Here is a 22,118-nt window from a genome sequence, read left to right on the forward strand (position 1 = left end):
TTGGAAATTCTCAGCTTGAATCCAAACCCGTACCTTTTTCCCCTACAGCACGCTTACCGAATTCTTTTCATTCACACCCCCTTCCATCTAGACAATCCCACTGCAGGATCACAGGCACTAAGGCAGGAATCCTGCGGCTGTCTCTCCTTGCTTTCTTTCCCAAGAGGGACACCCATTACAGCTGTTTTAACTAATCTGTCTCAGAAATCTGGTCTGCGACTAAATTAGCTGCTAGTTTAGCAGTAAAACAATTGCACATAATTCTGAAGCCGCACAGGGACACTTATTTTCTATGCATTCTTGCTCCTTCAAGTAATTTCAACTACTTCTCTGTATTAATGCAATCCCGCCTGTTAAAGTCACAAGGCAAAAAATAGTTCTCAGTGCGGATAAAGCTCGATTCATCTTCCCACTGAGGGGACCATTCATGGCCGAGCTGTGGTGCAAAACAAGCAGCGCGCCAGGAAGCTGGGAAAGCCTGCAGACGCTTTTAGGAGGATATGTGGGGAATGAGATGCCACTGCTTCCCCTTTCTTTTCTCTCAACTTTTTTTTTTTTTTTTTTAAGAGCCACTTATCGGGGCAGAATACGGCCACACGAGAAGTCCTCATTCCCAAGAGTCCTGTGCGCCGTGGGGTCTGCGCCGGGTGCTCACACCAAGCAGGGGAAGCCATCGCACAGCCGAAACCAGCTCTCAAAACCCAGCTCCTGCGAGCACTCAGCGGTTAACGACGAGCCTGAGCACAAAGTCGAAGCGTTGGGTCAGGCAGGCAGCACGTGCCTCCTGCACAGCACACGAGGCCTCGTGCAGAGCTGCCGCACCTGATGGATCTGCAGAGGTTTGAGAACGTCCCGTGGCACTCCCCAGCTCCGCACAGCTCTCCAGCGAGTGCCTCCTTCACCCCCAAGCCGACTGAACCAGGCACAATCGGTACGCTTTCCTTAATTGTCATTCACTAAACAATAAGCTCTAATTCTTTAAAAAAAAAAAGCGACAACACCATAAAACTGCAATCTTTTATACAGCACTACAGCTGTATGTAATACAGCTCTACGAGATCCCTCAGCCACTCCAAAACTGCTACGAACACCACAGGCACCACTTGTTATTAGTTCAGCTGATTTAGCGCGGGTTTAGGGTTTCGGAGTTTTGTTAGGACAAGCTTTCTGAACATAAAATTTTATGCTGCTTCGGAGGGTAAATACAAGCGAAGTTCCCGACCGCGGCCTGTCCCGACCTCTCAGCCATAAATCCCGAGGTCGCATGCGAGGAGCACCGACGCGACGCGGCGCGGTCACAGCGGCACGTGCAGCTGGTGCAGCGGCCAGGTTTCTGCTGGAAGCCCTGGGTAGCGGGAGCACCAGCGCTGAGCGCCGTGTGGTTCAGGGACAGCACGTCTGGGGGAGCCCCTGAGTTGCACACAGCTGATGCCTTTCCTGCAACCTGCGACAGGGGAGCGCCGCAGTGTTCGAAACACTCGCAGGAGCGTTTCAATCGTTACGAGCAGCAAAAACAGGCAATTGGATCCTGCTTCCCTAAAATCAGGGCTGTTGCATATTTTTGAGAATAAGCCTATAAAGCAGATCCTTTGGCTCGCTTAAGTTCCTGGTAGCAAACAAATGCATGCCTATTAAGTGTTCTCAAGGAGCCCCACGCAAGAAGAGATGGCATCAGACACCTCACGAAACACAGGGCTGCGTGCTGAAAACTCAAATCACAGAAACTCGCCAACCTGCGTTTTACAAAATAATCAATTACGTATTGCAGACAGCTTGAGGAACAGGGTAAGAAAGTCAGACAGGATACCTCAGTACGGAAACATAAGACAACGCTCGTGAGTTTAATGCTTGACCAGAAGCTGCAGGGTTTATTCACATTTCATTTGGTGAGCTGGAAGTAGACACCAACCTGCAGCAAGATCCATGGGAGAACAGAGGAGAAAACTAAAGCTGTTCCAGCAAAGATGGCTGCGCTAACAGCACGCAGCTCGCCATCGCTGGTACACGACAGCTCAACGATTTAATTACGGCACCTTTGGAATTACTCCTATACAGTGCAATTAACTTCCCTCAGCTCTTAAAGACGGCTTCAGTAAATATCTATAACCCCACACTGCTGCTGCTAGGGAATGCAATCCTGCCATAGCAATAAGGGCTTGTAGGAGCAACACGCAGCCTGCTTTATCAACACACGCTGCGTTAATCCTTGCTATTTGCTGAGGGCTGAACGCCTCATTGGTTTTCTCATTCATATTGGTTAAAGAGAATTCATAGCTGGGGCAGTCTTACACAGGCACAGCAAGGGGCCATTGAAATAAAATTAAATTAAAACTCAAACTTACCCTTTTTCTTGTTTTTAACTGAACTTGGACCTGCAAAGAAAATAAAAAACTGTTGAGATTCAGTGATCATTTCATCTTACATAACCCCCCCATCAATAACCACGTAGCAAGAAGGGTGTCGCTGCAGTGCTGGAGCAAAACTGGCAACAAAACCAGTAAGCCAAAGATGCAGAGTTTTCTGCTTTCCACAAGATATTTTATTCAGATTCCATCTTACTTCCAGCTCAGCTGCAATGCTCAGGTTTCCGCACAGAGATTTGCTGTACACGGCCAGTGAAGTTGCCAATACGAGTACGGCACTTCGAGCTTTCAGACAGCTGAAACCCTCAGACTTAGCAGAACCCATTTCCGAATAAGACCCATACACAGCAGACTATTTTTCAAGCAGACAATGGACGCATTTATCGCCTACGCAGCAGCACACGGACTGTCCCCGTATTTCAGACACGGCGGACACCTGGCAGGGAGAGTCGGTCCCAGGGGCACCTGAGGTCCCAGGACCGAGGCCATCTCAGCCACGTCCAGGTCTGGCCATTGAGGGCCCTGAAAATTCCCCTGAACTCCACTTAACACCTGCAGCTGCTGCTGGGGAGCTGCAAAACTGGCAGAGAGCAGGTTTGCTAAAACCACGCTAGCTTGAAGTCACCCAGCTTAAAATTTAAAGTTGGCACGTTTAGCTTCCCGAGGAGGACAGGTTAGAAGATAACAGGGCTCAGAGCTCAGCTGAAAGCAGTAGCCCAAGTGCTTGCAAGCAGTGTTGTTAAAAAAAAAATAAAATATGGTTTTAAAAAAAAGTAATTAATTAGTATAAACTGGCTTACTTAATCAATGGGAATACAAGCCTCCCTAGCAAGAAGTGGAAATATTTATAGTTAAGCTGAGAAACTATGTGATGTCTTGAGCAGAAGTTGAGTGTGAAACATGTTGCACTGTTTCCTTGAAAATTAATCATGGATGGGAATAAACTGCAAGAATCCCCAAATAGTCCCTCACAACTTGTCAGTCAAATCCCTAAACGCACCAAAGACTGAACTCTAGCTAAAAGAAACTCGTACAATACTCTAATTTGTACCTTGTTTCCAGTTTCAACATAGATGTGAAAAGTTTGTTGTTTAATTTCTGTTCAGGCAAATAGTTAATTAGACCCTGGAATGCAAAAAATTAATGCCACAGCCACATCCAGCTTCAGTCCCTGGTGTGCTCGTACCTGCTGGGAAAGGGGCACCTATGCCGGGGACGCGAGCATCCCAGCACCGAGTGCTGAGCAAACCCAGCCGCAGGCAAAGGAACTGCACTACTTCTAGGAACGGACGGCAGCGGGGCTGCCTCGAGCCAGCAGTGGTAGGGAAAGGCAAATTGCAAACAAGCACAGAAGTGCCGTGTTCCTGTACGTAGGGGACAGCTGAGAGAAGGACCAGAGAAATACCCAGTAACCTCATTCCTGCCTTTCCAGCAGGAATATTCAATTCCATGTATTATGATGGTAGATCATGGGAAATGTATGCTATTATCTAATTTATTACCTCTACTAATTTACTGTTATTATTATTATTTTAAAACTAATTCTTATATTCAAAATAATTAGATCCATGAAGATAGAAACCCGTGTGTCATCCTGCAATGCCAGTACCAGTGTCTTGCTGGGGAGAAATGCTGAAGCCAACCATCAGGACCAGTGCAGACCAACCGTAAAATCTGTCGTGTTCTGCAAAGGCCAGCGGGCTTCTCTGCCCCTTCTGAGCTCTGAACCTTCCCGTGATGCAGAACTAGCCACGATCCCGCTGGCGATCCCTAAAGGCACCAGCTAGTTAATAACGTTTTCGGTGAAAAGAAAAAAAACTGTCTGGGGACATCATTTAAAATAAAACAACGCAGCGAGCGAAATGCAAGTGCTGTGTATGTGTCTCTTCAGACCTTGGAGTCACGAGAGTTTATTTCATGTTATATATATCACACCATTAGCGCTATAACCAGAGTGAAAGTACAAATAGCTGCGGCGAGCCAAACACATTTGAAATGGATGGAACCAATTAGCTTCAAAGATGAATGGGAGGAATGAGAACCACATGTGATGTCAATGTTCACAGTCTATATTACAACACACGCATCTGTTCCAGGCACGGCAGAGAGAGATGTTACGGCTGTGCAAGTGAATCTTTCGACAAACACAAAAATACTTCTGACATGAAAAAACACAATATTATTAGACTTGGGAGCTTCTGAGTCTCGGGGGTTTGCATCTGTTCATCTCCCAATAGGAGGGGATGGATAATTTAATTGTAGAGAGAGCCACAAGGTTCATCCGATACACCAGAAGACCGAATTTTCCTCATTTTTGCTCAAAATGGCAAACACTTCTGAATTTATTCTAAAGCGGTAACCAAGTCTCTCACTGAGGTTGGGAAGAAGAGCTCCACCAAAATATCGGATGTGCGCTCCCTTCCACACGCAAGGTGCCGAGGCACAGGACTTGAAAGACTCTCTAGATACTCACTGGCCCAACACATATGTGCGGAGGAAAAAAAAAAGTCCTGTCTGCCGTACTCTTCGGAGGCCACTCCCCAGTGTTTAAACAATAAAGCCTGTGAAGTGTTGCAGTACTTGAATGCACGTCACCCTCCGGTTATCTGATCGACGGAGCAGGTTAAACACCGTACACGTTAAGCACACGAGTTCTGGCTGGAGCCTTGTCCCGCACCGTTACTCCCACCTCGCCCTCCCTGGTCTCAGAGCCTTGTACACGTCTCTTTGGTGCCACTTGGTCAGGTGCCTCGATTCAGTTCCATCAGAGGCTACTTCTCCAAGATGCAGGTTACAAGCACGTGCACCAGGCTCCTCTACAGCAGCAAAAGCCTTATAAAAACCAAGTTATCTGAGAACCACTGCTGCCGCCCTCCAGAGCTGCCATCTTCATGCAGAAAGAAATCGATTTGACGAGTTCTCTGCTAACCCATGCTGGCTGTCACCGGTCTCGTCTCTCTTTCAGGGGCTTCACCACTGTGCATTTGAGGATTTATTCCAGTTCAGGTTGGACTGGAGCGTAACCCAACCGGTCAGTTGCTTCCCAGTACCTCTTTTCCCTGATTTAAGAAAACAACCTTCAGTTCGTTTTTCTGCAATCTTCTCACATCACCTCTGCTCATCATGAACTGCTTTCACTATCTGGTATGTCCTTAGCAGAGATCAAGCTCACGGTTTTGACTGCTGGTATTAAATGCCACCGTCACCACAGCATAGTTTGTTTTTTCTCCATATGTACTTGTGCTCTGCTTTTACACTTCTTGCTAAAAATCTTACCTCTCCTCTGCCTCCTTTCTGCATGCTTTCTGCTTGTGTTTGAGGTCAAACCAGACCCCAAGATTTAGGAAAGTTTATCCCCTTCTTTATTTCCTTTCATCTGAAATTATATTCATGCTTATGCTCTAATCCTTCCTTGAAGGAACTGTCAGCTCTGCTTAATCCTTCATTTCAGCTTTCTTTTGCACAGGAAAGAAAGTTGACAAGAACCGCTAATACAGAAGAGAACTGGGGTATCAGAGGAAAGGCTGGATGGCTTTGAAGGACACAGTAATAAGCACGGGATGAGATTCAGTCATGCAAATTGCGTAGCCCTATAAATTATATATACACAGGGAATAATAAAGATTTCTGCTGTATGGTGGAGCTCTTCAGCTGGAGCTGAGGAGAACAGTCTGTACTGAGCACATGTTTGGATGGGAACTTCTGTCTCAGAGTGGACCCCCAGCCTCACGGGGCAGTGCCCGAGAGTCTCAGAAACTCATCGGTCCCTTTGGAAAGCAGCAAGGTTATTTTTGCCTACTGGTATTGAAAGCCATAATTACAAAACTACGAAGCAGGCTGCTGCCCCGACTTAAAATGCCTAGGTTAGCTACCTGATCTGCTTTTAACGTTTATAATCGCCTTCATTTGATTTCCTTTAGAAAAAGGCTCCCCAGCCCTGGCTGCAATAAGCCAGGCCAGCTCCATCACCTGCCCGATGACATCTCCAGCGCAGGACGAGATTTTCCCCACCAGAAATGGTGTCAGAGTGACACCGTTGTGCACTGGGCTGCTGAAGACCCTGGCTTCAAACAGCGCTCGAGGCCCAGACTCATCCCAAAGCTTCTTTTCCACATCTGTTCGGAAAAGGAAAGGAAGGATAGCAGAACGGGGGGGAATACAAAAAGAGCAATAGTGGCAAACTTTGAGGGAAAGTTACAAGCGGAAGAAGGCAGCTCCAAATGATAACAAAAAACCCCAACCCAAACGGAGCTCCCACCCTCGCAGCCTTCTGCCCACAGAGATGGCAGCTGGGCGCCCGCAGGAGGGGGAGGCTTGAGGCAATGCCAAGCCACTTCTCCCAGCAGCATTACTGGTTTCAGAGGTGCTAGCTGCAAGCCAGCTCGGATGCAAACTTCTTACCTAAGCTAATGAAAATAATTGCAACAGACGAGCTCCTGTTGTGTAGAGCAGCACCTGTGGCCCTGCAAGCAGCAGAAGACATCTATCGATGCTTCAGGGAAACAGCTCTAGCCCTCAGCTCCTGCAGCCCTAACATCTGCTGGGCAATTTCCAAGGGCTTCAGAAAAAAAAACAGATGGTGATGCAACTCAAGGATATTACATATGACATGTTTTCGCTTATAAAGATTAAGAGAGTTTACTTTTTCCCCCCCTGATTTTACTTTCTGCATGCTACACACTGCTATGATTTACTATAAATACAAAAATATCAAAAACTCCTTTAGGACATGTGCCGATATAAATAGCACACTAAAAAAAAAACCTGCGTTCACTTATTAGTTGTGTGTGTGGATTAACAAGAAATAGTTTAAATTCTTTCAAAACAGTTCAAACTGGTTTTATTGATGGGAACAGATCTTTGTAATTACTTTTATTTTATATAAAACCTATAAAGGGCTGACCATTACAGAAAACCATCAAACAAAGGGTGAGTACCTAGGAAAGCTGCCGAACTTTCTCAAATTCTGTTGTCAGGAGCAGAAAAAGTCAGCGAATGCCACTACCGTGTTCGAGCAACATCCGCATCAAATTCAGAACAAAGACATCCACTGATGTCTTCACGGTGCTCACCCTGGCAAGCGGTCCCAGAGAGGTGCGCCGCAGTAACCACCACGTCCTCTGCAGGCGGTGCCAACCCACTTGCAGAATTTGCTGTTTTCACCGCTCGCCCCTAGGATCAGCAGGACGTTCCTTTCCTATTTCCGAGCACTGAGTTACTACAGTCAGCGTGTCATCCGTCTCCTTACCTAAGCACAGCTCTGCTTTGGGGCATCTGTAGGACCGGACGATATAACCGAACCCTATCCACGTTACCATCACCACTCTGCCTCTGGGAGACCAGAAGTCACCCTCCTCCAAGGGCACAGACAGAATCGGACACAAAATCTCGGTGATCCATAAGACCACAGAGTCTCCCAGAAACGTCCCATCGCTTCTCACTCATTTATAAGATAAGTGCAATGCTATCGCTAGTTGAAATCATCAAGTCCACAGCTACTGTCACAACAAACCCTGGATTCTGAAGATGGTATCAGGGAATTTATGTGACTGATCTAATATGCGCTTTTTCAAAACTCTATCTCTTTGTGCACTACCAAAAAACCTGCAGCTTTTTCTTTGACGTGTGAGCTTCTGGCTGTAGCTGGAAGAAGAGTATTAGGTTTAATGACCACTGCCCTCAACGGCTACGGAAGTTTGTGCAAAGTATTTTTCCAAGCCCTGTTAAGCACCTGGTTTAACAAAGAGACCACTCGCTAAATCTCAAAGCTCTGAACACTGCCCAAATCCACCGGTAACTTCTGGAGCATAGCTAGCTAGTAGAATTTGGAATGAGTTCCCAGCCATTAGTTGGGCAACCATTATTAACGAAGCTATTGAAACACGCATGGGTGCCAACCAAAACAAAGTTTGCATGCGGGGATTTTTTTCTTCAGGGGTTCTGGTTTCTCAGTAAACACAACGGACAAAGGGAAGAGAAGAAGCAGAAGCACCGCAAGGCAACCAGGCTCTGCGGTGCAGCAGCTGAGCATCCCAGGGCTCAAGTCCTGCCAACCCTCAGGTGACATTCGTCGATGAAGCATCCATTACATTCTTTGCTATGTTGTCTCAATGGGCAAGATCAAAAAGCCCACTTAAAAGTGGACCGAATAAGTCCACTAAAACTTAGTCGTTTCATTTACAGAAGGGGTGTAATGATATTTACTTCATTCACACGGGTACGAGATATGCAAGGCTTTTCAAATATTTTTAAGTGCAGCGTTATTAATGCCAGACTATGGTGGAGTTGGGGAAAGAAGGATGTTAGCTCCCAAACACATGCTTAATCTAGAACATGTGGTTTTTGGGGAGGTTTGGAACCAATATGTTTTCAACATTTTCAGGAAATTTGGTCTAGCCAGATGAAAGCTTCTTGGACCCTACTGAAATATCAGTCAGTGATACAAATACTGAAACAAGATGAATTTTTCCCTTCTCCTAGAAAGAAAGTGCTTCTTCACCAGTTCCAGAGAACGAGGCAGCAGATCTTGAGGAGCAGCTCCTATTTGATATTATTACTCCAGAAAATACAATGAATTATAGATCTAGGAAAATGTCCCAGAAGTAAAACACATCATGCGCTACTCCGAATGTCTGGTATGCCTTGGCAGAGTGCTTTTTGGGGGGGTGGGATGAGGAAGGGCGGTCTCCTGCTAAGTGTGGAGGAAAGATGCTGTCAGCAGCCACAGGCAGAACGGCTGAATCCCAGCTAGGGATGGGGATGTCGCAGGTACAAGGCCTGTACTGATTTCAATAAATCCAAATATACTGAGTATGCTGCACAACTGAGAGGGGAGCTTATTGTATGAAGTGGAGGGAAAATAAAAGGATGAAATTGTGCCGTTTGATGTATAAGCATGTAAGGCAGAGCCCTGGGCCATGCAGTTATTCTCAACCACCATTGTTGCCTCTCTCTCTGCTTTTGTTCCAATTTTGTTTTGAACTCTTCAAAATTCATGCATGGACACAGTCACCCTTCATTGTCTTTTTCTCGTTACTTCTTTGAGACACTCCACGATGGCCCCCCACAGAACAGCATCCTTCGTCTAACGGCCTGCCACTCCACCTTCACTGCCTTTATCTGTATGAATTAGAACATTAAGCCCTAAATTTCAGGAGTCCTTGCTTAAAAGACAGCGGTACCCTGTCTCATTCTGGAGTTATAGGCTGCCAAGTGCCCAAGGCTGGCTCGGCACCAACTCAGAGCTGACACGGTTTCTGATACCCCACCCCGGCGCTGAACTTCAGTGCCCAATGCTCAAACCAGTTTCCTCAAGCCTGGGAGATCATGGGGATTTTGCAGCTCTTTGTGCTCTTTTGAGGCACTCCCTTGGCTACTTCGACTTTTAAGGCTATTCTTCATCTCCTTCAAGGACTTTTCCCATGTCTCCGTATGTCTCCAGGGGAAGTATCCCACACTGAGGTCTCCCCTGACACTTCTGGGACTCTGCTGCTTGGCCAGAAGGGTCTGAGAAGACTTTGTGCACCAACACCAAAGGCTGAAGATCATTTCTCTTGTGGTAAATGAGGTATGAGAGTGGCTTTCTGCTACCTCACTGCTCTTCTCCTCCGAGCAATCTGTCAAAGGACAAGCCCACGTCCATGTGCTACCCAGATGATCGGATTCTGCTCCAGGAGCTCCATGGATCAGCAGCCTGCTCCCTCCCCGTTCCTCTGATCCCCTGCACCAGACCCCAACGCAAGCCTATCGGTCTGAAAACAAATGGAGGAGGCACAGCTCATTCCAGCCCTGTCTCTCGAGTCCCTGGAGCGACGCTAGATGCCAGAGAGCCACAATCCCTCTGCCTCAGACAGCTTCAGACTATGAGACATCTCATCACGTAACAGGTTTTTTGTTGTTGCTGCCATTGTTTTTTTCTCCTGCCAATACTTCAGAGAGATTTCTGCCTGGTTTGATGATTAAGAAACAGGGCTCTTCACAATGGGGAATAACTCGGTCAAGTTCATAAGGAATGTGAGGACAGTTAATGCAGAAATACAGAGATACTGGCTAATAAAGCCAGTCAGTGGTGTAATTTATATTGGTCTTTTATCATATTAAAGGGAAAAAATCTTTAGTTACAGCAGTTCAAGATGGTCTAACCGAAGTGGGAGCACAAGGGACGGACCTAAGAGAGCATCAGGCAAAAACCTGCTTCACTCGCCCAGGTAAAGGCTCCCTGTTGAGCAGCCAGACACCCTCTGCACCGGTTGGACGGGGGAGAAAGAGCAGGATGAATGTAATTGTGCTCATGCATTGAGAGGGTCTGGTGACCTCCCGGGGTCTGCTCCATCCCACGTCCTCCACAGCCTCAGCTCTGCTTCTCCAGCAGCCAGCGCCCTGCTGACAACCGCTACTCGCCGCTTGCTGCAGCAGAGCTCCGGGATCCTTACTCACCGCAGCAGCAGCTTCAGTTGCTTCACCTGGCAAAGAACGACCAGCTGATTTATTTCCTCTGTTCCACCCCGTCAGGCTCGGGGCACAGCCTGCGACGCTGCTCCAGGGGGACACGCACGGGCTGACGCACGACAGCTCCATGGACAGCACTGGGCTCTGCCCTCCCTCTTCTGGCCGTGGTGAACCACCGAACAGTTTGAGACAGCCCTTGAAACCACGCCGCAAGAATAGCCGAAAGCCAAATGTTTCATTATACCGAAGGTTCTCATGTTCATTATTGTGCTTGAAAAAAATGAAAAATTTCAGCAAACTGAAATGAAACCCCTCAATCTTCAACCTAAGGCAAGAGAAGCCCCGGAAGAGAAGCCCCAGGGATGGCTGGCAAGAGCTGAGGTGGCACTGTGCTCCGCCCTTGCACGTGTGTATATATGTGTTACTTAGATGAGGCGAGACCTAGGACAGCCTACTGGTAACGTGAAGGGTTGCCTTCTCTTTTTTTAAATCCAGTCTCCACTGACTAGGTGCAAGCACATCGCAGTGCAAATGTGTTCATGAACAAAGACAAAATCCTGCTCCCAATTAACTCCAGAGCCACTGTTGCTGGCAAAGTAACATTGCACTGACTTCTCAAAAAAAAAAAAAAAAAAAAAAAACAATCAAACATAAATCTCCACCCCTCTTAGCTCCGTTCCCACATAATCAGTCCCAGCCAAGTTCCTGGGGTTCACACCAGAACCTGTGGCCATCATATTTCATTTTCTGCACTCTCACTGGCTATGGAAGAAGAATATGATGTGCCTTTTGTTTTCCTTCAGGCACTTAGGTTGGATTCCAAAAGCTGGATCTTTACAGCAGAGCTGACAAACAACATTACTATTTCTATTTCAAGTATCTAAAGGCTTTTTCCTGTCTTGCTGGCTGCACCCACAAGGCTTATTTTCTATACAGCACTGCACCCTATTGCTTACTTTATCAATACCGCATATTTGAATTCAACAATTTAAAGCGTAGTATTACAGCTGTGTTTTTATTTTGTTTGTTTTATTCGGTTGTTGCTTAACACAAAACATTCTGACATTTTAAGTCATATCCCACTAAGATAAACAACTAACATATGTCATGAATTCCAGTAGAAATGATTCCCAAGTGGCGCTGCAGCAAGGTTTTAACCGAGCGTATTAAAGACTCTCCGAAATTGTTTGCTGGAGATTTTAAACGCATGCCTCCCCGCTACAGCCATCCATAAGGAATCAAGGGCAGGTGTGAGGAAATCTACTCTGCTATCTCATCTCTGCACAAGCTGACATGTTTTTCTTCCTGCTGCATGTAATTCTGGCTAACTGGATTGCAAACCTCTGCAGCATCGAACAGCTGCCTGCAATCTGATGGTTTAATTACGCCGAATAGCATGGGATCTATATCTAAAGACAAACGTGCACTTGGAGTCGCATGAATCTGAAAAGCAGCCTTAAAGAAATCCAAGGGACAGAGACCGCTCTTTGGGAAGCCCACGCCTTTTGCGTGGCCTCGTCCTTACAGCCGCAGTGACACAGGGAACGGCTGCTTGGCTCAGCCAACCCTCGAGGTTACCCATTCACATCATTACAAATAGATTAACGTACTTAACCGAATCCTGCTCGTGCTAACGAGACCGGTTATGAATCCAACAATGTTGCTATACATCATGGCTAACAAAGCCCTAATGAAAACAGGGAATTATCGTGCCTCATTCACAACTTTTTCCCCAAAGAGCTTCTCGGTGGTGGTGTTCTTTAGCTTTGTGCAACAGTACTTTTCTTTTTTTTTATGGTTGATGTATCTGGTCTACTATAACTGAGCGGAGTTTTATTGAGCGCCCAGACAGGCCACAACTGAAGACAACTTCACAATTCCCGTCACCAGAGCAGCAGCTCTGGGTTTGGCCGTTCCGTCCCGCCCTTGCCACCACGGACAGAAAATCGGGTTATTCCGCCCAGGATCTGCCCAAAGCAGATACCCTGGAATTGCTGCAGCAGGACGCTGAGCCCGAACTCCAGGCCCTGGCCGCTGGGGAAGGTCTGCACGCTCCGACTCAGCACCAGTCACCCAGCTTTTGTGTCAGGGCTGATCGGCGACCAGATGCACTCGGAGCATGTGCTGAGCAAACTTGTGTCTGCCTGCAAAGTACTTGTGGATGTGGCCAGCGAGCCGGTTTATTCACAGAAATCAAAGCTCAGCTGCAAATACTTCAGTAAGACAGACAATAGAGCCTCTCTCATACTGTGGGAAAGAAATCACCAGCTACTAGTCCCGTCGAGCATTTATAATGCCTGGTACAGGGCATCCACGGTCCAGATGCACACAGAGCAGAGATGCGATCACATTCCTGCCTTGCTGTAACATCTGTTCTCGTCTCATTAGTCCGCACCATGTTTTGTAACAGGAGAAACTCAGATGCTTAAGAAGTCAGCATCTGACCAGAGGCATTATGAAAAGCCCCAGTTCCACAAGTGGAATTCATATGGAATCACCAGTCACTTCTAATGATGTTGGACCACGCTCAACACGGAGTTTTGAAAGAAGCTGAGAAGTTTAGTTCGAGTTTCAGCAAAGCCTGCTGCAGCAGCACACGACATTGGGTTAGGCGCTAAGGATCCATCAGGACAAGGCTGAATCAGCAGAAGTACCTGAAAACGCAGTCTAGGTGGAATTCTGACCAGAGGAGTCCTTCTCGAGCCTCCCAAGCATCCTCAGCATCCCCTCATCTTTCCGTGGCAATCCACCCACCTCATCCAAAGCAGGCAGGAGAGAAATGGGGAGGTGCCAGAGAAGGGCAAACACACCCCAAGGAAGCTCTGTGAACGCAACTAATCAACCCATCACGTCTTTATGAATATTAAGAGTAAGGAAGCAGGGCTTCTTTTGCAACAAGCCAGGTCAGAAGCGGAAGGGAAGGCTATTGGGGTAGCTACACACCAGCAGAGTTCAAGGAAGAAATCCGGACTCCATCGGCACCTACCACATCATGCTTCTGCACGGCAAGCGACTGCCTACGGTTTCCCAAGACAGGCTTCGGCAAAGACTGTTAACAGACACTGCAGCGAATTTGGCTTCAAAGTAATTTCAGTATTAAAGAAATTAATTTGGAGTGGTTTGAGCCAAGGATAAGCTGAAAACATTTCAGCTGTCTAAAAATACGCTCTTTTACAAGTTACACCTGGAGCAAGAAGACCCCCTTGAATATAATTTTCCCCTTTATTTTCACTTGTTTCCAGAAATGACTTGGCATTAATCTGTCACTAGCATAAGGGAGCTGTAAACCATGACCTGGACTTCATTCTGAATTTTCAGACAGTTGTTAAGCTTCTCTGGATCCGTCTCTGTGGAAACAGTGGTTAGAAACAAGCACAGACACAAGACCAGGGTCTAAAATTAGTTTCCTATGTTTTTATCAATGCGTCTTCATGGACGAAAAGTGCCCAAGGTAAAGGACCGTATACAAATAACCAACCTTATTATAATAAACCCAGGTGTATCACGTAGGTAAGGATCTGTAAATGAGCTGTGGTCTTAGTTTTAGCCATACTCATAAAAAATACTGGCAGTGATGTCATGGTCCTTGTACATGAAGAAAGAAAAATCTATTACAGCGTATCTTAATTCCTCCCTTCTGCCATTTTGGGGGAAATCACAGAGAAATTCTGGGGGGAAAAATCAGAGAAGAGTGAGTATTTTCTGGTGAGCCTTTCCTTGGGACTGTCTCCTCCGCTCCAGTATCCAGGAAATGTTCTTTATTTATTGAGTGCTCATCACCATGGTTTCTGAGCACAATAAGGCTCTATCGCCCTTAATACATCTGCGTTTCTGAGAATTCCTGGACTTTGGGGAATTGCACGGGGCCGACACAAAGGAACCGATTGTTCTGGGCCCTGGAGTCGGAGGGATGTATCTTCCCTTTCCAAAGGAGAGGAAGCGAGCAGGAAAAGTCGCTATTGTGATCCGTACAAAAAAAAAGCCCGGCTGCACCGCCAGCGCGACCCCGCAGGAGGGGACGTGGGGACGGGGCAGGTGCCTGTCCCCGCGGGGCGGGGGGCTCGGGGCCAGCTACCTGCCACCAAAGCCCCGCTGGCACCCAGGGGAGCCCCAGCGCGCTGTGCCCCCAGCGCCGGGTAAAAGCGGGGCTCGTCTCGAGCTGCTGCCATCCCGGTGAAGGGAACCGAATTTTCGTTTCAGCAGAAGCCATTCACAGCACTAAAAGCAGTGGGTTCTCATCAAGGACTTTCCTCAGCAGTAAGGACTGCCAAAGTAGTAGGAACCAAATTGTTGTCAGCTTAAGGACAGCCATCTGCTCAGCCTCTTTCCAGCTGCCATGCTCCAAATCAAAGAATGGATAACAATCATTTATGTTTCTCACCAAGCGCAATATGAAAAAACCTAGGAAGGGAGAAAAAAAAAAAACAACAACAAAAAAACCAACCCCAAACCAAGAAGCAAAAACCAAACAAACCAGGAAAGCGGCACTGCAGGGATCTAACTGGGAACAGAGATGAAAGTAGGAGAAAAAGAAACTAGTTTTTTTAAAACAATGTTTTTTAAAGAGTCCTATTGACATCTGCTTTGTAAATGTTCTGTCATTATTTATAACCTCAAGAGCACGGAATTGTCTCTGTAGTTACAACCATGCTACTCCCATATTTTGGCTTTGTTAGCAAAGAGCCAGCAGCATTTTTACTGTTGCTCTGGGAATAGAGATCTAACATTTCATACACAGTTTATTTAAAAGTGGACTAATTTAACATTCTTGATGGTTCCTTTTAGCACAACTGTTGCTAATTACCATCTCCAGAATGATTTGTTAATCTGGGAGCTACAGCGGTTCCACAGCAGCATAAATACACCGAGACAAAAGGGAAGGAGGGCAAAAAGAGGAAAAAATAAGAGAGGGACGTCGGAGAGGGTCAAGTTTTAGTGAGCTAGGACAAACGAAGCGGCAGGTGGAGCCGGTAATGCGGAGCGCCATGAACTGGAGCTGTGAAGAAGATAACCCCGCGCCTCGAGAAGTCAAAAGAAATTGGTGCAGCTCTTAAAGCTGTGCAAACGTTGGTTTTGGAGGCATGTAGAGGAAGCTGGCTTGAAACACGATCTGCGCTCCTCGGGGCTGGGGCAGGCACCAGCCTCCCGTTAACGCCGCTGGCCCCTGGCGAAGCAACCCGCGGCACAGCACGGCACGGCACGGCACGGCGCGGAACGGCACGGCACGGCTGGCAGCCGGCAAAGGGCGAGCAGGAGCGGGGCGAGCCGCGGGGCCGGGCACGAGGAGCCTCCCGCTCCTCCCAGGACACGACCCCGGCTTTGTTCAGGCGGTTCCAGGGCACCGCGCACGGAGGGGCGCAAACAAAAAAATTAAGCAAACACGCTCGTAAAACATGACAAGTGAGCAGTCCGCCGAGGAGGAGCCCTCGAAGCGCTCAAGTCATGTTTGTCAGTGGCGGGGCGGAATTGATGGCCTTGCCCTGCTGCACACAGCTTTTTGTGTTTTTTTTTTCAGAAAGCAGCCGTGGCGGCACACCGGGCTCACCGCCGGCGGCCTCCAGCACCCCAACCTCCCACCCTGCAAAGGGGGACGGGACCAGTCTGACCCCTCCTCAAAACACCCTTTTCGCTGCCAAAGCTCATTTTCCGAAAAGAAACCGAACTTTTAGGAAAAGAACCAGATTATCTTTGACATCTATGCGCCATCCAGCCCGTCGCTTTGTTGGTACCGGTGGGAAAAGCTGGTGAGGACCCCAGCGGCCACGAAGCGAGGCCTCGCAGCCTCCCTGCAGCCACGGCTTCTCGCACTTCGCATCGCCCCAGCCTTTCGCTGCGTGCGTGAAGGGACTTGAAAGTTGGTAAAATTAATTCCAGACAAATATTAGCGAGGCCCCAAGTGGAAAGCACATCTCCTTCCTTCTGGGAAGTTACAGTGCATCCACTTTTATCTTTGGGAGGCTCTTTGCAGATCAAAGATTTGATCAGCTTTTCCTTTGTAAAACTCATGAAGCGAGCGGTGTTACCAATACCGTAACAATCATTTGTTTGTGTGTGCGTGTGTTCATATTAATGATTCATTTTCCTTCTCTGAAAAACAGATTCCTGCACGCAAACCTAAAACGAACCCCAAGAGTCACACAGGGAAGAAAGCTCTGTTGTTTGTTTACTGATTTTATGGTTGTTACAAGAACAATCCCTACCCTGACAGCTTACACTTGTTAAATGCCTCCCTCCCTCATAAAACGGAGATGGCCAAACGCTAAGCAATCGCCTGCCGGCACAGCCCACCCTGCTCACGTCAGCAGGAAAACAACCTGCCGCTGTGGCACTTCTGCCCATCCCCGTTACCTTACACGGCCAAAAAACAACTTACAAAAAAACACATAATTGGTGGAACCGTGCTAGACTGCTGGAACGATTCAGCCCCGGTGCATTCGGGGAACATCAAGGGGATGTGGGACAGGCACAGAGGCTGCCGAGGCGCTACAAAGGCAGCGCACGCTTTCACTTAGGCACGACACGGACGAGAAAAGCCCCCGTGGGTCCACCGGCTTTCAGCAGCTACTTGTCACAGCACAACGATCCTCTGCACATCTGTCAATACGAAGCCGGTACTCAGACAGCCTAACGGACTAGGCTAATTCCACCAGACATCTGCCGGCAGCACTCAATTTACACGGTTCCCATAGAGTGGAATCTCGCTACTTGCACAAGCGCCTCGCGAAGATACTGGAATAGATTTCGAGGAGTCGGCGCAAAAGGCTCCGGATCCTCCCCGAGCCATCTGAGCATCAGGCCGACACCGGCGCTGAGGGTGCTGGACCACACTGAGCTGGAATCACTCAGTGAGGCTATACCAAATGCATCATACTTGTCAGTGTTTCGGGGAGGAGGAATCCTGGGAGTTTCATGAAGCTATTTCTTGGAGCGGAGCCACCGCAAAACGTTTTCCACCGCGAAACTGCGAGGGGAGGATGGGAAGCTCACCGAGCCGGGAAGCCGAGGGGGAAAACTAACAAGAGCTGAGAGGTTTATAAACGCCGTCAGGACTTGACAAGCTTAGCAGGCACCAAGCCACGCACCGACCACTCCTTAATTACTTCTTGCTCTACTTCACGCGAGGCAGGCTCGCTGCTCGCTGTCAGACAGTGCCAAGGCAGATCTGAGCGCAGCCGCGGCGCGCGCACGCTTCTTCTGCTGCTCGGCAGACCCCGTCCGACGGGGGCAACGTGATCTGGCTGCTGGGCCGACACTCGGTACGCTGTGGTTGTTCTACATCTGCTCTAATGCACCTCTTAGTCCAATTTCGGTCCTGTTTCACATAGCAGCTCCTGATGCTGGGGACAGGATATCAGCAGTAGCAGCATTTCTGCCGAAAGACATGGTCGAGTGCAGGAATGGTCGACATCAGGAATGGGCTCCACCTCCCAGAGCCTCCCAGATTGAAGGTAAAAACACTTCAAAAAAAAAAAAAAGGAAAAAAAAAAGGCCCATCCCATCAAGGAGCAGGTGCTGGGACGGTCCTTGCAGAGGAGGCGCCGTCAGACACCACCTCCAAACCCAACCAGAAGGTCCAAAACAACGTGACCACGAGAAAAGTGCTTCGGCGTCCCAGCATAACGCCGCTGGACACCCGGAGGACGAGGCTCTCACTGAGGGGTGGTGATGGTGTAAGGGATGTCCTGCTGACCACGAGGACAGGCAGTGCCACCACACCAGAGAGGTCTCTGGCCATCAGCCAGCGCCAGGGCCTCCGAGGAAGCCCCGGCACCCCTGTGGTTGGAATCACAGATCCTTGCTTTTGTATTTATCAAACCACAGATAAATAATTTTATTTTGCGGGTGCTGAACCTCTGCTGTGAAACCCCATTAGAGCAGTTAGCATTTTGTGATGCAGATGTTCACAGCTGTTTTTTAGACTGTGAATAGCTACTTGAGGATTTTAAGCTAAGACAGATGAATAGAGCAACAAATACAGGTGTACAAGCACAAATTACTACCTTGAATGAGCACAGAGCCTCACTGTTAGAGAAGAAGAGCTGACGACAAGAGTACCGAGTAGCATCAATTTGTGCAAGCTCACTGGAGCTCCGGTTGTAGAAAAAAGGACTGCTGGAACTAATAATCTTGAAGGCAATCAAAATTATATAGAGACTATTATAAGCCACAGATGACACTTTTTTTTTCCCCCTACATACAGAACTCTGCATGTAACCGCGATCAGAAAAAAGGTCGGCCTTGTGCTTACGGGTGCAAAGCGCCACGCGCGGCACCAAGGAACGAAGTGACACTCACCATCCGGCCCCTCGCTGCCTTTACTCCTTTTATTTCGCCGGACACGTCTACCTTCTTCTCCAACGTGCAGCTTTTCTTCGGGGTGAAAGAAGTTCAGCAAGGCCAGCTGGAAGAAGAAGGACACGGTTAAGCATCGTGGCAGCGGACGGCCCCAACGCCAGGCCTCTGCCAAGCCCGGCAGCAGCAGGATGGGCGCGTGGCAGCAGCGTACGGACGCCTGGCCCACCCCAACCGGGCGGCTGAGCTGCACCAGGAAAGTCATTTCTATCACCCCCTGGTTTGACATCCCAACAAAAACCACCTTGGTGCCCGCAGCCAGCTGCCGCTGACACGCAGATCATGGACGATGGAGCTGGAGATCAGCAAAAGCCCCAAACGCTGATGCAATCGTTGCTAATTATCCTCTGTAAAACTTGCTCAATCCTGGAGCTCTTTCACCAGTATTACTCACTGCCAGTAAGTTTTTCTCTCTCAAGCCCTCTTCTGTAAGCCTCATTAGCTACTGAGATTCAAAGGTCTTCAGGGACCTTTAAATCCAATTCAGTATACCACATAATTAACACTTTAAACCTAGAGCAAGTACATCTTTATAACACGATTTTTGCCAAGAGGCAAAAATTTTATGTAGCGACCTCCTATTCATGAAAAATAGTCGCTGCATTAAAAACTCTTTGACAGTTATTAAACACACATCCCAACCCCGAAACTTGGGTTTCGGCTCAGAAACCTCCCCAGCCCTCCCAGCTACGCCAACAGCCAGGCGGCTCGTCGCCCGGGGCGCTTCCCCAGGTATTTCCACTCCATAAAATCAGAGATTTCACACCAAATGAAGGCGGGAGGAGCCGAACGCTCCGTTCCGCCTGTTGCTGCACCTGCCAGGAACCCGGGCAGCTTCATCAGGATGGGGTTTTCTTTTTTACGCTGAATAAACTCGATCACAGGTATTCGATTCACAAATACCTACCCACACCAAACGCATGCACGCCCTCCCACCTAAGGGAAGGATGAACGGGCTTCCAAAAGCAGCTCCGAAGGTTATCAACCCTGTTACTGCCCTGAGAACAAAACCCTCAGCATCAAAAGCATCCTTTAAATAGCAGAGGAGAATAAACTCCTTTCACGGACTACCAGTTAAAAGAGCGGCTTGTTAAGCGGCAGGTCATAAAAGTCCCTGCTAAAACCATTAAAGGCCTCCCTGCTCCTGACGCGGGCCCAGCCCCTTCCCTCGCCTTTGCCCGCACGCAGCCCGCGAGCGGCAGAGGGCTGCAGGAGGGGCCGGATCCTGCCCGCGGGAGGGGGGCTCAGCAAACCGCTGGCTGCTTGGGACGTGCCTTGCACCACTCGTCTCTTAGCTGGCTCTGCAAAAGCTGAAGAGGGAAAAGCAGAGCCGTCGGCACGTGGGAATCCGCAAGCATTAGCCTTCCTGAAGGAAAACCATAAAACCCATTTAAAATTGTCATTGCCCCCCTCCTTTCTCCTCGGTTGCGGACGCGTTGCCTGCAGGCAGCGGCACACAAAAGAGGTCTGAAGGACAAAGGGGAGAACTGGGTGAACTTACCGGGTCGGTACGTTGGCACCGGTAGTGCTGCGGATGCAGCTGATGCTGGCGTCACGGCTCCTAAACCCCAACCCAAAACCTCCTGCACTTTAAATTCCTGCCTTCGCAGCACGTGTTTCTATTTATTTCCGCAGCTGGCAGGTTGGGGACGGGCAGGATCTGGCCCCCAGCCGCCAGCAGAGGCACTGAAAGGCCGCTCGGGCAGCCGGGCCGATGCATGGGGGGCCGCAAGCCCTTTGCACGGGTGCTGCAGCTAGTGAAAAGCTCCCAAAAGAGGGGCTTCTTAGCAAAGTGGAGAAAACAGAGAGCAAAGCCAAGCCCCTTCAGCCACAGAGCCCAGAGAACAGCGCACCAGCCCAGAGAAAGAGCTGGCGTCTGCCTCCCGTGCGAGGGACAGCAGAAATCCCGATGCGCCTCCCCAGGCCAGCGGCTCCAAGCGAGCCAAAGTGCTGTAAAACTAATTGAAGCAACAAATTACTTTGTAGGTCAGGTTAAAAGGCCGACGAATTCATCAGCGCCGCTTCTGAACGCCATGGTGTCCTGGCTACCTGGTTTGAGCTCTGGGAAGCAGCACCAAGAAATAAAAGCACTGAAATGTGAAGCGCAGCCCCGCGGCACGCGGGGACGTGCAGCCTCGCGCCCAGAAACCCCGCAAGCGAGTGGCACAGCTGCTCCCAGAGCTAAGGCTAAAAGTGACATCCCTCATCCGAAGGAGGTTTTGTAATGGCACGGCACTAATTGTTTCAACACAAACATGTTTCATTTCCGTGCTATTATGAACAACAATCTTGGTACGACATCCAGAGTTTTGAAACGCTGCGGCATCAAATTAAGCTCGCCCAGCACCCGGCTGCGCCTGCAGAGATCACCTCCACGGCTGGGGAGCCCAAAGGGCTCCGACCAACCTTTGCTGAAGCCTGTTGGCTCTTTAGACCCGCGTTAATTCAACACCCAACACGGGACACGGAGGGCTGCAGACTTTTCAGGGTTCCCCCGATCTCCATAGCTCTGTATCATCACGTAAATTATTGATAAATATAGCAGGGCCATTTTTATAGATTTTTTTTTTCCTGCCAGGTATAAGCAGGCTTCTCATATGCCACTCTCTCATGCTTTAAAGAAACAAAGCTTTCAGCACGCTTGGAATAATCTAGATAAGAGTTTCACCTGAAAAAAAAAAAATCGTAAGAACTTGGAATGGGCGAAATGCCTTGATTTTTCATTCTGATTGAGGGGTTTGTTTTCCAGTGAAGCAAAATTTCTTAAAAGACCAGAAAGCTTTTCACAATCTGGGCAAAGCCATTTAATTTTAATCTCAGAAGGAGAAACACAAGAGACTGACACAATATGTTTATTTCCCGGTACAGCTCATCAAAATACCCTTCCACTCACCAAATTCTAATACCATGGCTCAAGCACAGCGTTACTTTCAATGTGAAATCTTAGACCAAAAA

The 22,118-nt window shown here is 48.5% G+C and overlaps 1 protein-coding gene and 1 long non-coding RNA gene across 7 annotated transcripts in view; both read right to left on the reverse strand.

Annotated features, from left to right (window-relative positions):
* Positions 1–22,118, reverse strand: part of EDA (ectodysplasin A) — a 76,383-nt gene that overhangs the window by 12,134 nt on the left and 42,131 nt on the right. For 5 of the 6 annotated variants that reach the window (XM_083796890.1, XM_083796891.1, XM_083796888.1 and 2 more), the window contains exons 2-3: positions 19,107–19,212; positions 2,343–2,372 (exon numbers count right to left, since the gene is read on the reverse strand). In XM_083796890.1, the coding sequence (XP_083653016.1) occupies positions 2,343–2,372; positions 19,107–19,212 (136 nt within the window). The remainder of the gene's footprint in view (positions 1–2,342; positions 2,373–19,106; positions 19,213–22,118) is intronic. The other variant, XM_083796892.1, reaches the window with a different exon arrangement.
* LOC310880698 lies at positions 9,617–19,100 on the reverse strand. The gene is made up of 2 exons (XR_014571853.1): positions 18,812–19,100; positions 9,617–18,180 (listed from the first exon to the last, which is right to left on the reverse strand). It is a non-coding gene; the product is annotated as an uncharacterized lncRNA (long non-coding RNA).

The sequence above is a fragment of the Anser anser genome (genome assembly GCF_964211835.1).
Source record: "Anser anser genome assembly, chromosome: 13".
NCBI lineage: Eukaryota > Metazoa > Chordata > Aves > Anseriformes > Anatidae > Anser > Anser anser.